The 16,041-nt window shown below is 62.7% G+C and overlaps 1 protein-coding gene across 1 annotated transcript in view; it reads left to right on the top strand.

Annotated features, from left to right (window-relative positions):
- KCNQ2 (potassium voltage-gated channel subfamily Q member 2) overlaps nucleotides 1-16,041 on the top strand; it is a 75,561-nt gene that overhangs the window by 20,570 nt on the left and 38,950 nt on the right. Inside the window, 4 exon segments of the mRNA XM_037733914.1 lie at nucleotides 9,325-9,415; nucleotides 10,383-10,509; nucleotides 10,873-11,048; nucleotides 12,178-12,450. Coding sequence (XP_037589842.1) covers nucleotides 9,325-9,415; nucleotides 10,383-10,509; nucleotides 10,873-11,048; nucleotides 12,178-12,450 — 667 coding nt within the window.

The following is a 16,041-nucleotide window of genomic DNA, read 5'->3' as shown; positions in this document are numbered from 1 at the left end:
CCCTTGCCCCCATCCTCCCTCCCTCCTCCCCATCCTCCCTCCCTCCTCCCATTCTCTTGCTGCCCTCCGCCATGCTTCCATCTTCCCGCCGTCCTCACTCTGTCCTCCCTTCCTAAGGGAGGGAGGATGGCCTTTTCTTTCTTTTCTTGTAGACTTGGCTGCTGCTTGGGCAGGAGGGGGTGGGGGGCCTCTCCCTGCCCAGAGCTCCCGGGGGCCTGAGTTTGCCTATGGGTTTTGGTAGACGTGGTTGGGGTGCTGCTTAGCTGAGCTGTGCAGTCTCCAGCCTGGGGCTTCCCATTTGGGGGCACGAAGCTCCAGCCCCTCCTGCTTGGCAGAACGAAGATTTCTGAGCGTCTCATCGCGGGCTGGACCCACAAGGGTCAGGCTGAGCTGGAGGTCCCGGTCCCTCCCCACGCTCCCTCCACCTCTCCACACCTTCCAACCCCCTCCCCAGGCCCTTGTTCTCCCACAAGGTGGGGGTGGTCTCGGTAGGACCCACTGCTGTGTCCTCCGGAGAGTCTGCTAGAGTCAGAACCCAGCGCCAGAAGCGGCTGAGGCGGGAAGGCCTGCAGGAGGGGGGGCTGCCCCTGTGGGGCCAGCGAGACCCCAGCCTAGTGCCTCATGGTGGGCTGCGTTCCCGGCTTAGCTCGGGAGGGGCTGCTCCCATGCCATGGGCCTGAGTCTGAGGGTGGTGATGGCCCCCACCCCGGGATGTCCCTGGCTCTTAGGGAGTGTCTGCCCCACGTCAGGACGCTGTGCCTGGGACCCTGAGGAAACGTAGCCTAGGAGTTCATCCCAGCGTTCCTGGGGAGCTTTTCCTCTTGAAGCCTGAGCCTGGGGGGTGCCATCAGGGGTCTCCTGCCGCCCTCTCCCTCCCCTGGGTCAGAGGCAGAGACCCTCACCCACCTGAGTGAGCCTCAGTTTCCCCTTATCTAAGATGGGTGTGAGTGTGGGTGTCTTGGGGGCATGCTGTGTGGAGAGGCCTGGAAACCCCTGTGTCTTCCTCACAGCTCAGCCGACTGGGTGGCTGGGCAGAGATTCGGGACGTCTGGAGGCTTCTTCCCTGGTTTGCCTGGGGCCTGAGGCCATGGCTGAGGCACTGGGATCTTTTCGTCCCCCGCACAGGCCCAGATGCACCCGAGCCACCTCTTCCCTCCCCCGCGGGTCTTCTTGGGCGTCCGTCTCTATGCCTCTCGTGCACCGGCTGCCTCCGGTGGCGCCATCTGTGCCATCTGTTCCAAAACTGGGAGTCGTCACCTGCACTTTCTGGGCGGGGCCGAGGTGGGAGGGGTGGCTCCCAGAGTGCAGGGTCTGCGGGCCGGCGAGGCGAGGCGAGGCGGGGCGGGGCGGGGCGGGGGCAGGCGGGGCCGGCGGAAGCTGAGCTGGAAGGAGCCGGAGGCTTCTGAGGGGCTGGCTGCAGGAGATCCGTCTTCTCCCTGAATCCTGGCTCCGTTCCTCCTGGTCCCTGCCCACGGGGAGCAGCCACAGCTCGCCCGCATCTGCGTGTGCTCTGCCTCCAGGGTTTCTGAAATGGTTTGAGAAGCCTGGTCACCAGGGACCTGGGCCTCGCTCTTTCTTAATTTGGAGGAGGGTTCCTTGTAGCCCGAGGAGCTGGCCTTCCCGGATGCAGCAGCAAGGGCTCAGAATTCGAGTCTGTGGGGCCGTCCCCGCCCCCACCCCGCCTGTTCCCAAATCTGGTCAGCCTCACCCTCGGCCGGACATGAACACGCCTGCCCTTCTCTTTCTAGGTCTCCCCACCTGCTCTTCTCTCTTTTCCGCTTGTGGCCAACTCCTCTTTACCCTGTAGGGCCACCCTCCCCCTGTACACACCTCCTCCAGGAAGCCCACAGGATTGTGTATGTGGCTCTGCTGGGCTGAGCTAGGTCCCTGAGCCCCTCCTGTGATGGGTGATGCCCTCTGTGTTCCCCTGAGCCTCCCCTGCCTCCCAAGACTCTGGGCTTCTGACCAAGAAGCCAGGGGCCTCCCCATCGTCCCCTGCTCCGACCTCCCTGAGAGTCCAGAGAAAGCCCCGTCAGGCAGAGAACCACCCACAGAAACCCCGCTAGGCAGACAGAGAATCACCCACGGAAGGCGCACGAGACGTCTGCACGTTTTTCCCAGGGCTCAGTTAATTGAAGAACTTGGCCAGCGAGCACAGGAAATTAATCGCGGCTTGGAAATGGGACGTCCCTGGTGTGTGGTTTGCCTGCCTGGGCCTTGGCACCGCTGCCAGCGCCCCTGCTTGCAGCCGGGAGCTTGGGGTCGGGGCAGAGGCCTCTGGGTCGACCTCACATGTGGGTGGGGCCAAATGCCCCCTGGCGACAGCACCTCCGGGCCAGTGCCTTCCTGCTGGAGGCTGGGACTTGTCAGGGCGGGAGGAGGACACTTGTCTCCTGGGGGGCCTCTTGGGACCCAGATCCACTGATGCAGGGCGTTCCTGATGCTGCTTCGCCCACGTCCACGATGTGTGGCACCGGATAGGGCAGGAGAGGCGGCAGCTCGTGGTTTTGGGGTGGCGGTGAGGGGTGCATCGGGGGGCAGGCGCTGGCTCTTGGACCTGGGCTAGCCCCCCAGCCGCTCAGGCGTGCCTGGCCTCCACATGCAGTGCTGTGGTTCGACCTTCTCACACAGCCCTGGACCCTCCCCTCAGCCTGAGGGACTCCTGCCCGCTCCCCGACCCCTGCCCCTGCGGCTGGAGTTCCCGCTGGCATGTCACCCTGGGCCGAGGCGTCCTCGCTGTCTGCGGGGAGGCTCCCGGTTCCCACGAGGTGGGTCCCGGTGTGGGCCGGCCGGTGGGGGACCTGGGCGGACGTGTGGCCTGGACCTGCCCTGGAGCCGCGGGCAGGAGACCTGGGTCTCCCCACAACTGTCCTCGGGCGCCAGTGAGGGCGTTGCGTGCCTGCACCGCCGAATCAGCCCGTCCTGCCGCAGGCCGGCCTCTGGCCGAGGGCCCTGTGTCCTCTTCCGTCCCGTGATGGTCATTTTATACATCCACTTGGCCGCGCCACGGGGCCCGGCTGGCGACCACTCATCTGCCTCGATGCTGCTGTGCAGGTGTTTTCCAGCGTGATGGACACATAGGTCAGCAGATTTTGAGTTAGGCCAGTGACCCTCCGCCTTGGGGTGGGCCTCGTTCTGGCAGCTGAGGCCTAGAGAGAAAAGACTGAGGTTTCTGGAAGAAAGCAAACTCTCCTCAAGACGGCAGTGTGGAAGCCGTGCCGTGTTTCCAGCCTGCTCGGTGGACCTTGGACTCAGATGGCAGCATCGGCTCTTGCTGGGAGTCCCAGCTGGCCCGCTGACTTGGCAGCTCCCACGCGTGCAGGGGCCTGTTCCTCAAATCAGTCCCCACGTGATTGGTGGGGCGCCGGCTCTGCAGTCGGCCCTGTTTCTTGGAGAGCTTGGTGGGACATGGCCGCGTGGTCCTCTGGCCAGGATGGAGTGACCTTCCCTGCCCTGCCTGGAGCGGACCTGAGGGGACATCTCCAGGAGAGGCGTGTGCGGGCCAGAGGTGGTTGGGGTGGAAAGGGCCCTGGGCATCCGCAGATGAAACCAGCTGCTCTGGCGGCCACACTCCCGCTGGGCAAAGGTGGACGGGCCCATTTGAGCAGCAAGCACAGCGGGTGGAGTGACGGCTTCGTCACGGTCCTCAGCAAGAAAGCAAATAACCACCCGCACCCACCTCCTTTGGAAGATCTCGAGGAGCCGATCCGGTTGTGAAAACATACAGAAAAAAATAAAAAGAATGAAGCATGTATCCTGTCTTTTCTGTAGGGATTTAGGATGACCGATGGGTGCTCTCTTTCCAGAAATTTCTCTTTAGAAAGGCTTTCGCGTGGGGCATAAGGCGTGAGGCACGGACGCTCTCCGCAGCCCCGGTCATCGGTGGGCTCCACAGGACGGCCAGTGTGGGGGCCGTGAGCACCGGCCTCACCAGCTTTTTAAGGGTCGTAGGGAAGCTGTGGCCGCACTTTACGAAGGCCTCGCTCAGAGGCGTGCACAGGGTCATGGCTTCTCAGCCGCATGGGGCTGGGGCGTCTTCAGGGTGCGTGTGAGTGGAATCTGGACTTGGGCTCACGCTAGAGATGCTGAGCTTTCACACGAGACGCTTTAAGACGTGTCCCCTGCCCCTTCGCCTCTGGTTTTGCTGCCCGGTGGACAGAGCCTTCGAAGGCGCCATCCCCGCCGCCTGTGGCGGAGCAGGGCCAGGTCTCAGGTGGCTCTGGTGCTGGGATGGGCAGGTTGTGGGGCTGACCTCGGCCGAGCCGCCTGTGCCGAAGCCTCCGCCTCCGCCTCCGCTTCAGACTGCACGGTCCTGCGTGCTTCTGAAACACGGCCGTGTCCTTCCCGGGCAGGTCTCAGGAGGACCACCTTGTCCCCCGTCTTCCCCTCCAGAGCCGCGCAGCAGAGGCCACTGCTGGGGAGCTGGAAGGCAGAGCTGTGGGGACGGCGTCTGCCAAGGCTGGAGGACTCAGGGACTTGGGGGGGCCCCAGCGGGCTGGAGGGGGGCTGCAGGGGGTCATGCCGCCTCCCCACATCTGGGCGGTGTTTGTGGGGGAGATGACTGGGACTGGGTCTGGGCAGAGAGAAGCGATGGGGGTGCCTGTGGGTGAATCGAGCCTGGAGCAGCACGGACGCCCTCTTGTTCTTGGCCGGGGGGAGCTCTCCTGAGGCCCCACATGCTGGAGGTGCTTTGTACACAGGATAGGCCCGACGTGAGGTCCACGTGGTTTCTGTCTGTCCACAAGGTCAGGCTTTTATTGATGCCGTTTCAGTCAAGCCACGAGCTATGTGGAGTCATGGCCACACTGCGGTCACGGCCACGCCACATCACGTGGGTCAGTGCTGCGAACTGTATCCCACCAGGGCACACGTTCCACCACAAAGTCAGGTTTAACGAGGAAGAAGACACAGCACAGAGGGTCAGAAGCTGCCTGGAGGCCTGGCCTGGGCTGCTGCGGCCGCGGTGAAGACAGGCCTCCAGGGATAGCGGAGCCGGAGGGGGTGCTGTGAGTGTCCTTTTCTGGTTGGACTTGGTCTTTATTTTTTTGTTTCTTTTTTTGAGACAGAATCTTGCTGTCTTGCCCAGGCTGGAGTGCAGTGGCCTGATCTCGGCTCACTGCAGCATCTGCCTCTTGGTTCAAGCGATTCTCCTGCCTCAGCCTCCCGAGTAGCTGGGATTACAGGCGTGCACCACCACGTCCAGCTCATTTTTGTATTTTTATTAGAGACGAGGCTTCATCATGTTGGTCAGGCTGGTCTCGAACTCCTGACCTCAGGTGATCCACCCGTCTCAGCCTCCCAGAGTGCTGGGATTACAGGTGTGAGCCACCATACCTGGCCGATTCAATGTCTTTATTGAAATTGACTTTTTTCTTTGGAAGCTAAAAAGTACAATAGCTGTAGTGAAAGTTGTTGGACTTTTTTTTGTTGGAAGTTTTTTGACTGCTGGTTCTTTGTTATAGGGCTGTTTAGATTTTCTGTTTCTTCTTGAGTCAGTTTATTTCAATTTACTTTTTTCTTTGAGACAGGGTCTCACTCTGTCACCCAGGCTGGAGTGCAGTGGCACAATCTTGGCTCACTACAACCTCCGCCTTCCGGGTTCAAGCAGTTCTGCCTCAGCCTCCTGAGCAGCTGGGATTACAGGCGTGTGCCACCACACCTGGCTAGTTTTTGTATTTTTAGTAGAGACAGGGTTTCTCCACGTTGGCCAGGTTACCTCAAACTGCTGACCTCAGGTGAGCCACCTGCCTGGGCCTCCCGAAGTGCTGGGATTACAGGCGTGAGCCACCACGCCAGGCCAGATTTTTGTTGTTGTTGTTCTTAAACAAAACATCTTTTCCTCCTTCGTAGAGTGCTCTGTGAAAGACAAATGGAGTCTTTTACTAGGATGCAGTTAGTTACGCCAAGGACTCTGCACAGGCCTGCCCTCCCCTGCTTCTGAGCTCCGCAGCCCCGGCTCCACAGACGCGGCCCTGCCAGCTGTCGCCCGGATGCTGCCACTCTTGTTCAACCTTGACCCCACCTTGACCCTGTGTGACCTCCTGGCTCCCCCCACCCTCCCAGCAGTCTCCTCAGGCTCTGCCCCCAGGCGTGACTGCGGTGCCCAGTGATGCCTTAGGGAGTCTTGGTCCTTGCCTCGGGCATCAATGGCCTCCCATACTTGGGGCAGCTCTGGGGGGCAGAGGGGCGGGCATCAGCGCTGCCTTATTCCTGGAAGGCTGAAGCCACTTGGGGAGGGAGGTCCGGCCCTGACCCTCTGCGTGGGGACCATGCCTGGTGTGGGCGCTGTGCCCCTGATCTCTGAAAGAGCAGCAGGCTTCATCTAGGTCCCTCTGGAGCAGCAGGAGGAGGGTTTGGGGCACCTGGGGGCTTGGGTTAGGGAGAGGTGGTGAGTCGGGGTGGGGGTGGTGCAGGGCCTGTAGGGGCAGAGGGCAGCAGGCTCCTGGAGTGCGATGGGTGAGGGGTCCCAGGGTGGGGGTGATGCAGGGCTGTGCACTGGCGTGGGTGCTGGTGCGTGGCACCGACGGTGCAGGATGGGGCCCACTCTGAGCGTGGCATGTCAGATGTGGGGTCAGTTATCTGCTGGAATTGCTGCCACCGCCCAGTGAGCCGATCCCAGTTAGGGGACTCGGAGCCTGAGCCTAGGGTGATTGGGACCCCAGGTTTGTGCCTGGGTGGCCTGGTCCCGTCCTTCTGCCTCTGTGGCCAAAGTCCGAGAACTCTCCCTGCAGGCTGAGATGCTGGGGCTTCCCGCCTCTCCTGGCCGCAGCGCTCAGCCTTCGGTGAGTCCTCTCCCTGCGGTGCTCTCCAGGGGCTCTCCTGAGAGAGTGACGCCCTGAGTGGTGTGGGGTGCTCTTCCCACCAGGCACTTCGGCCGACGCTGACCTCTGCTCCCTAAATAGCGCCTCACACTGAGGACTTGTTTTGTTTTTTCCCTTTTGATCCGTGGCAGATTCTGTCACAGCCACATGGATTGGAGTAGCACGTGGCCACAGCATGGTGGAGTCAGGCGTGGGCTCAGAGCAGGGACACACTCACGCCCAACAGCTGCTCATAGCCTGAAAGCTCTGGGATCTTTTATTTGCAAGCGGCAGAGAACAAATCCAAAGTTTCCTAAGTAATGGGCTTATGTAATGTTGAAGTCTAAGGGGTTTCAGGCACTGCTGGATCTAGGTGCTCACATTACATGTCTTTATGATTCTTCCCCAGTCCCTCAGTGCTGGCTTCCTCGTGGTGACCTCATTTTCAGGCAGGTTTTCCTGTGCCCACCCGTCCTCCTGCCAGTGCCCCAGGCCTGCTTCCTCCTAGTTGGCGGCCTCGGTGGGAAGGGGGTGCCGTTTTCCTGGTAGTTGCAGCAGAGGTTCTGGGGCCACCACTCGATGGCAGTGGTCGGCCAGGCCTCAATCCCATGAGCACCCCCGTGCCCCCAGACTGGAAAGGGAATGGCGAAGCTGTGATGGGAGGGTGGGTCTGGACGGGAGCTGTGGTGCTCGAAGCTCCAGCGCTGAGGGGTGTGCCTAGGCTGAAGAGAGCCCCTGGGGTACCGGTGGCCAGCCCCCTGGCCCTGCAGGGCATCCAGGGAGTATTTCCTCTGTGGGAGTGGGGAGAGGGGAGTGGGGCAGTGCCCTGGAACCCAGGCAGGGCTGTGGCGCAGCTTCGGGAATGGGAGGGAAGGGATTCTGTGTGTGGGGAATCTCCCTCCCCCAGCAGAACCCTGGACGTGGGGCGGAGGAAGGGCTCGGGTTTGAGTCTTCGGGGCGGGGCCGGGCTGGAGACACAGCAGTGCCCTCAGGTTCCGTGGTGACCGTGCCACCAGGTGTGGGAGGTGATGGTGAGTGTGGAGACAGCAAGGGGCGTGGACACGGGGCGGTGGCTGCTCTGTGGCTCCTGGTCTGAGCATGGTTGGAACGAGAGGCAGCACCGTTGTCAGGGGAAAGGCGATGCTTCTCGCCCATTGCCGGGAACGAGGGCTTATTCCACGAGTGGCCTCCATTATGGCTGTGACCGAGGACCCGGACGTTGGACACGCCCCCTGCACGTCCCAGGACATGTGTGAGAAATGGAAAGGGGATGAAGCATTTGCTTCCTGAGAAGTGGGTTTCTCTCTCATGTGCTTTCCGTGACTTCAGCGGCGGGGGTTGCTTTCCTGCCAAAGCGGCAGCTTGAGGCTCCGGGACGCTCAGCTTTGCTCCCAGGAAGAGCTGGGAGATTTTCTGACTCTTCTATGTGGGTGGCCTTGCTGCAGCCACAGCCGGGCAGGCACCTCCCGTCTGCAGCTTTCTGGGTGGGCAAGGGAGCAAGTGAATCAGAGCCGCTTGTATCAGAGGAGGATGCAGGGCCGAGAAAAAGTCACGCATTTGGGCTGGGCGCGGTGGCTCACACCTGTAATCCCAGCGCTTTGCTGGGCCGAGGCAGGAGGATCACCTGAGTCCAGAAGTTCGAGACTAGCCTGGCCAATATGGTGAAACCCTGTCTCCATTAAAAAATACAAGAATTAGCTGGGTGTGGCGGTGCGAGCCTGTAGTCCCAGCTACTCAGGAGACTGAGGCAGGAGAATCGCCTGAACCCGGGAGGTGGAGGTTGCGGTGAGCTGAGATTGTGCCGTGGCACTCCAGCCTGGTGACAGAGCGAAACTCGGTCTGAAAAAAACAACTTCATATATTTGGGAGAATTTAGGTGTGGCTGTGAACTTGATCATCTGAGGGGAGGTTGGAAAGGGCTAGTGAGCGTCAGGTGGTCCCGTGGGAAGAGGATGGGAAGAGCAGTCACCGTGGGGATCACTGGCAGGAGAAGGTGCCTGTGACCAGGAGAAACTGAGCCTCCTGGCAGCCAGGGAGAGGCCGGAAAGAAGACGACCCGAGGAGCTCTTGTTGCTTGGCTCTGGATTTGATTGGCAGGGGGGAGCTCTCTGCGTCTGGGTCTGGAGAGGAGATAGTTGGCGAGTGTGAGGAGAGGGGAGGGTTGGTCCGGAGCCTTCTGCCCCGGGGGTGTTGCTTTTTCTGCTTCTGCAGCAGTTGATGGGCAGGGCTGGCTGTTCCCATTTGGCTCAGAGAGTTTTGGAGACTTTCCCGAAGGCTGAAGCTGCCAGGCTGGACCCAGACACGGGGTGGGGCCGGCATGGGGGTGGGGGGCGCATCCTGGGGTGGGTGGGCAGCTGCGCACCGTGCCACCGTGGAGTTCTGGGGCCCCAGGAGGCGGCTGAGGGGTGCCCTCTGGCCGGTTTGGGCTCTGGTGGGGTGGGTGGGGAGTGGGGTCCTGCGTTCTGGAGACGCAGCCACACTGGTGCCCCCGAGGCCCGACTGAGCGCGCGCTCCGTGCCCCCAGGTTCCTCCTGGTCTTCTCCTGCCTCGTGCTGTCTGTGTTTTCCACCATCAAGGAGTATGAGAAGAGTTCGGAGGGGGCCCTCTACATCCTGGTGAGCCCCGCGCGGGGGCGGTGGGGCTGGAGGGGCCGGGAAGGAGCTGGCGCTGCCTGGGTGTCTGTCCCCCGTTCCTGTTACTACAGAGCCTCTGATGCCCCCAACCCTGGCCTCCCGTAAAGGCCTCCCCGACCCCCACCGCACAACCCCTCTCCCCTGCCCTGCGCCCTCTAGCCCCGAACCAGCTCCCGCAGCCCCAGCGCCGGCTGTGACGTGGTGCTCTGTCAGCCCCACCGGCCCCCAGCCCCACAGCCCCACCCTCGCTGTGAGTAACTCAGGCTGCGCCTCACCCCTCCTGGTGACGTCACAGCAGCTGACAGCCCCGCCTCCATCCCCCCACCCCGCGTGGGCCCACCCCCCTTTTCCTACCCTCCCATTATCTCCGGAGCCAAAGCCGTGGGGCGTCCCCAGCAGACGGCAGGCGTGGGTGTTGGGGTGGGGGTGGTGACGCTGGCAGCAACACTGTGCCAGGGCAGGGTGGGTGCCATGGCAACGGGAGGGAGTACAATTCCTGTGTTGCTGTTGGTAACGGGGTGGGGGGGCTCTCAGAGAGACTGGTCCCCACCCGAAGGCACCTCCCTCTACTGCCCGCGCTATCCCTCTGTCCTGGGACTGCCCAAGGTCTGGGTGGAGGCTATGCCCCCCTTGTAGTTACCTGGGTCCTTCATGGCCCTGCTGTACACCCCCAGCTCAGACAGGGTCCCCCAGCTCAGACAGACAGGCCTCCCACAGCTCAGATAGAGCCCCCAGCTCAGACAGGGATGGGGGGAGGGTGACCCCGTGGTGTTCCTGGATTCAGGGACCCCAGAGGGCCCAACCCGTCCTGCCTAGAGGCTAGAGAGGCATCGGGCCAAGCTTGCAGTTTCCCATGGTCTCTGGGCCAGAACGGCCCCTGTGGGTGCCCAGGCGGGGCCCCCAGGCCCTCCTCCAGGCCTCGCGTGGCCTCAGCTCGCCTCCCCTGCAGGAAATCGTGACCATTGTGGTGTTCGGCGTGGAGTACTTCGTGCGGATCTGGGCCGCGGGCTGCTGCTGCCGTTACCGCGGCTGGAGGGGGAGGCTCAAGTTCGCCCGGAAGCCATTCTGCGTGATTGGTGAGGCCTGGTGCGGGTGTCGGGGCCGGGGACCCAGGCACGGACTCAGCCCTGGGGGGAGCTGGGGCGTCTGCGTGGGCTCCTTCTGGAAGTTTCCTCTCGCCTGCTGACTTGGAGTCGGAGCCTGTGGTTAACTGCGCCTGAGTCTCAGGAAGAGGGACGTGGCGCCAGGTTGCCTGTCCTGGGCCCCGCAGGCAGGTTGGACGGTCGTAATGGCCTTCCTGAGGCCGGACAGAGCCCACGCCGGGCGCTTGGCACACACCTTCCCGGCCCTCTGCACAGCCTCCTGGAACCCGGGGCTGGGGCTTCCCCCAGGGGATGCACAGGGCAGCCCCCCTCACCAGCTCCACGCCCGCCTCACAGACATCATGGTGCTCATCGCCTCCATCGCGGTGCTGGCCGCCGGCTCCCAGGGCAACGTCTTTGCCACGTCCGCGCTCCGGAGCCTGCGCTTCCTGCAGATTCTGCGGATGATCCGCATGGACCGGCGGGGTGGCACCTGGAAGCTGCTGGGCTCGGTGGTCTACGCCCACAGCAAGGTGAGCTGCGGCACCCAGGCTGGGTGGGTGTCCAAGCCGGCGAGGGTCCTGGCGTGCAGCGGGCCCCCCTCTGCCCGGGGTGTGCTCCGAGAGCCCTGGGTGGAGGGAAGGTCAGCGGTGGGTCTGCGGCCAGGCCAGCGAGCCTTCGGGTGGGGAAGCCGCTCCCCTGCCGCTCTTCTTGGTACCTCTTCCCAGGGCTTGGCCCATCTTTGTCGTCTGTCTCCAGAAAGCTGTTTTTTCAAAAGGCCAGGCCACTTCGGCCCCTGCACCCCCCACCCTCCCCACTTTTCCTGCTGAGAACCCTGGGTTCTGTGGTTGGGCGTCTTCTTCCTGGGTTTTAGTGCCAGGATCAATACGCCGGGCTCCTCACGTGCCTGGTGGTGGCTCAAGCCGCAGCTTACGGCGGAGGCGGGCCAGGAGCCCCCCGGTGACCGAGACCCCCCCGGTGACCCAGACCCCCCCGGTGACCGAGACCCCCCCCGGTGACCGAGACCCCCCCGGTGACCGAGACCCCCCCCCGGTGACCGAGACCCCCCCGGTGACCGAGACCCCCCCCCGGTGACCGAGACCCCCACGGTGACCGAGACCCCATCCTGCCAGACTGTGCTATCCGTCCACTCGACGCATGGGTGGGCTTATTTGCTCAAACGGCCCCTCCCCATTTTCTTCCCTCCTGCGCCCTGGACGGGGAGTGGCTTTGTCTGCAGAACAGGCAGGGGTCAGCCCCCGGGGGCCCCTCCCTCCCTGGATGCTGTGGGGTTGGGTGCTGGCTGGAGTGGGCACCCTTTCACATCTGCGCCCTGAGGCTCAGGGAGGCTGGGGGAGGGTCTCCACAGTCCTGAGATTCTCCAGCCCCGCCGGCCGCCGGCATAGACGCTGCTGACCCTGGAGGACACGGCGGGCCGGCCGTGCGAGCCGCCGGAGGCACGGGCAGGGGCTGGTGCAGCTACGAGAGTGAAGCCGGCCGCCGCTCCGGGTTCCCCTGACCCTGTGCAGAGCCTCTGCTGGCCTCAGGAGAGGGGTTCAGCCCCCACATCCCTGGAGACGAAGCCCAGGGCAGGCTGAGGCGAGGCTGCAGTGCTCCGGAGGCGGGCGGCTGGTGGTGACGGCGATGCCCTCTGCCTGGCAGGAGCTGGTCACCGCCTGGTACATCGGCTTCCTCTGCCTCATCCTGGCCTCGTTCCTGGTGTACTTGGCGGAGAAGGGGGAGAACGACCACTTTGACACCTACGCGGACGCACTCTGGTGGGGCCTGGTGAGTCGTGGGCCTTGTGGCTTTTCCCCTCCTGGCCGTCCCGCCTGCCCGCTGGCTGAGGACGCACGCCTGTCCCGTTGCTGGACCAGGCTCCTGGGCTGAGCCGGCTGCATACGTCTCTTTGGGGCCACCTGCTGGCCACCTGTGGTCGTGACAGCACCTGGTCGCGGCCGAGGCGGGGGTTGGGGTGGGGAGGGCTGGGCCCAGGGTGGGGGGCGCTGAGCTCAGCGGTGGTGGGATCTTCTTCCTCCTGAGGGACCCCCCACCTGCTCCTTGTCCCGATTGTTGGGGGAAGGGAGAGAAGAGGCGTCCCTAGGAGATCTGTCCTGGGCAACCCTGGTTCAGGGGCTGATCCTGTGACCTGGTGGCTGTGGGGCTGGTGGGTAGGAGGCTTTGCCCTCGGTGCCCATGGCTGGCTGCCACGTCGTGGGCCTTGCTGTTGTCCCTGGCCTCTTTCCCCAGCCCTACCCCTTGGGGTGAGAGGTGAGAGAATTTGAAGAAGGGCAGCTTGGCCTCCAGCCTGTCCGTCTAGGTGGTCTCCCGGCCACCCCCTCCCCGGCCTTCCTGCTGCCGGGACCCCAGCCCACCCTCTTAGCCCCTGTGCCTGCACTATGGCCGGGCTCTTCTTGGAGCAAGTCACCTGCCAAGAGGGTTCCTGGCCCAAGTGGGGTGGACGTGGGGTCCCCGACGCTCTGTGCTTTTGGAGACTAGGCGGCTCTGCAGGCCCCACTTCGATCAGGTCTGAACAGACCTGGCTCCCGGGCTCCCCCCAACCTGCGGCCACAGGCACCCTCGGGCTGGTGGTGTGAAAGGCAGGGTGTGTGGTCTCCTGGGAGGCTGAAACCGGGCCCCAGCCCAGCCCAATACATGCCTACCGAGTGGCTCAGCCCCGTGGAGAAGGTGTGGGCAGCTCCACCTGGTGCCCAAGCCACACGCAGCTGATCTGAAATTATTTTATTAACTGCATAAGACCCGGACGCTGTCTTCCCAAGCAGGGCTTGGGTGGCGGTTGAGAGCTGAGTGTGCCCGGGGCCCAGGCTGTGGACCAGGATGACCTGGGCTCACTGAGCGCACGGAGCCACAGGTGTGGTTTCGGCCCCGCCATGGGGTCAGCGTGGGCCCGGGGCGTCCTGAGCTGTGACTGCTGGGCCCTACGGCTTCGGTGGGCAACAGCCTTCTTACCTTCAGGATTGGATTGAGATTTTTATTTGTTTTTTTTCGGAGTCATGCTTGTGTAAGGTGAGAATACAGCCGGCTCTGCACCCACTGTGCCTTCCCCCGGGTCCCTCCGTGGTGAATGGGGCCGCTTCTGTGCTTCGCTTTGGGGTTTACCTGATTAGTCCCAAACAGCAAATAGGGATGCTGGTATTCCCCGATTGAAACATGCTAACTGTGTACCTCCTACTGGCAGAGAGTGAGATCTACCCCGATTTCCCTTTCTTGCGGCCTTTGGGGCCCCCCCCAGTATGGAGGGAATCCCAACCTTGCCTCCCCCGAAGGCCAGGCCCCGTCCGCCAGGCCCCCAGCTTCCTTTTCCTGATGTTGGCCCCATTTCGGAGGAGCAGGTCGATGGCCAGCTGATGAAATTTTAGGGGCAGAAAGTTTTGGAGAGCTGTGTGTGAAAGTGTCCCATCCGTCTGACCCCCCTGGGGAGCGAGGAGGAGCCTGGCCCCTTCCACAGCCTTGGCCCTCGGTGGGCCCGGGGCTCAGAAACTGCTCTGGGGTTCTCTGGCTTCTTTTGACTCACCTGTGCCCCCAGCATTCTGGCCAGGGTCCGTGTCTCATGGCCTCGCCTGTCTCTCGGTGGTCTGTGTCTCTCTTTTTTTTTTTTTTGAGACAGGATCTTGCTCTGTCGCCCAGGCTGGAGTGCAGTGGCGCAGTCATAGCTCACTGCAGCCTCGACCTCCTGGGCCCAAGCGATTCTCCTGCCTCAGCCTCCTGAGTAGCTGGGACTACAGGCGTCCGCCACCACACCTGGCTAATTTTTGTATTTTTGGTTGAAACGGGGTTTCACCATGTTGGCCAGGCTGGTCTCGAACTCCTGGGCTTAAGTGATCCAGCCACCTCGGCCTCCCAAAGCGCTGGATTACAGGCGTGAGCCATGGTGCCCGGCCCATATGTCTCTGTCTGTATCTGTCTGTCTCTATTTCTCTGTCTCTGTCTCTCCATCTCTGTGTATCTGTCTCTGTATCTCTGTCTCTATGTGTCTTTATCTGGCTCTGTTTATATCTCTGTCTTTGCATATCTGTCTGTCTCTGTCTCTGTCTCTCTCTGTCTCTGTTTGTCTCTGTCTCTGTCTCTTTCTGTCTCTGTTTGTCTCTCTGTCTCTGTCTCTCTGTCTCTGTCTGTCTCTGTCTTTCTGTCTCTGTCTCTGTCTCTTTCCGTCTCTATCTCTGTTTGTCTCTCTGCCTCTGTCTCTCTCTGTCTCTGTCTCTTTCTGTCTCTGTGTCTGTCTCTCTGTGTCTGTCTCTGTCTCTGTGTCTCTCTGTCTCTCTTTCTGTCTCTGTCTCTGTTTGTCTCTCTGTCTCTGTCTCTGTCTCTTTCTGTCTCTGTCTCTCTCTGTCTCTGTCTGTCTCTCTCTGTTTGACCCTCTGTCTCTCTCTGTCTCTGTCTTTTCTGTCTCTGTCTCTTCTGCCTCTGTCTCTGTCTCTGTTTCTCTGTCTCTGTCTCTCTGTCTCTCTTTGTCTCTGTCTCTTTCTGTCTCTGTCTCTCTGTCTCTGTCTCTCTGTCTCTCTCTGTCTCTGTCCGTCTCTGTCCCCGTCTCTCCCTCATGCTTTCCCACTCTCCCCCTCAGCCCTTGCGGTCACGTGGTTGAGTTGAGGACGGTGAGTCTCCGTTTCACATCTTCAAAACGTGCCTCCTTTGGTGGAGAAGTCGCATAGAGAGCGGAGGGCCTGGCTGGGACTCCCCAGGAGAGGTTTCGAGGTCCAGGCCTCGCCCGGCCTCCCACCCGCTCCGTGTGGCAGCCTCCTGCCCAGAGCCTCCCGTGCGAGCTGCGTGCGGTGGCGGCCGAGGCCCCAGGTGCTGCCGCTGCTTTGTGCCAGGCCGCGGCTTCCTGTCCGTGGGCAGCGGGCACCCCGGCCCACCCTGTCCTCAGACCACGTAGCGACATCCTAGAGCCCGGGGTAGATTCCCTTCGTGGGGATGCAGGTCCTGGTGAGAGGTCTCCCCTCCCAGGGGGTGGGACCCCTGCGGTCTGCGCCCATGCCTCGGCCTCTCCCTCTGCTTATCTAAGACCCTGTCCCCCCAGGGCCTGGCCCCGGCCCACCTTCTGGTCCCAGCCAGGGCAGTCTCCATGTGGCTGTCCTGAGCCCCCTGGCTTGTGGTGCGTGCGGTTCTGGCGGCGGGGTGGCTGCGGCCCCCTCGTCTGGTCCTGAGTGCAGGGTGTCTGCCCCGACTTCCTCGGCCCCCACGGAGTCTCTTGTCGGAGCTGCCTGGAGACACAGCGTTTCTCCCCTTCCCCTCACCCAGGCCCCCTGGGGCGGCCTGACCTGGCTCGACTGCCCCCTTGCCCACCACCCCGAGAGAAACTCTAAATAAAACCCCTGGGGTCCCTGCTCCAGGAGCAGCCCGCCCCCCACCCCTGTGGGGACCACTTCCCCGCCTCTCCTCCTGGCCTCCTCCCGCCCACCTCTTCTCCTCTGGCCTCAGCTCAGGTCAGGCTCGCTGAGCCCCCTGCAAGCCCCCCCCCGTGCCCCTCGAAGCCCCTGCTCACCCCTGGAGACCCCTATGCGCCCC

This window comes from Cebus imitator, unplaced genomic scaffold (assembly GCF_001604975.1).
Source record: "Cebus imitator isolate Cc_AM_T3 unplaced genomic scaffold, Cebus_imitator-1.0 Scaffold555, whole genome shotgun sequence".
Taxonomy (NCBI): domain Eukaryota; kingdom Metazoa; phylum Chordata; class Mammalia; order Primates; family Cebidae; genus Cebus; species Cebus imitator.
The sequence above is the reverse complement of the archived record's forward strand: the minus strand, read 5'-3'. Positions and strand labels throughout refer to the sequence as shown.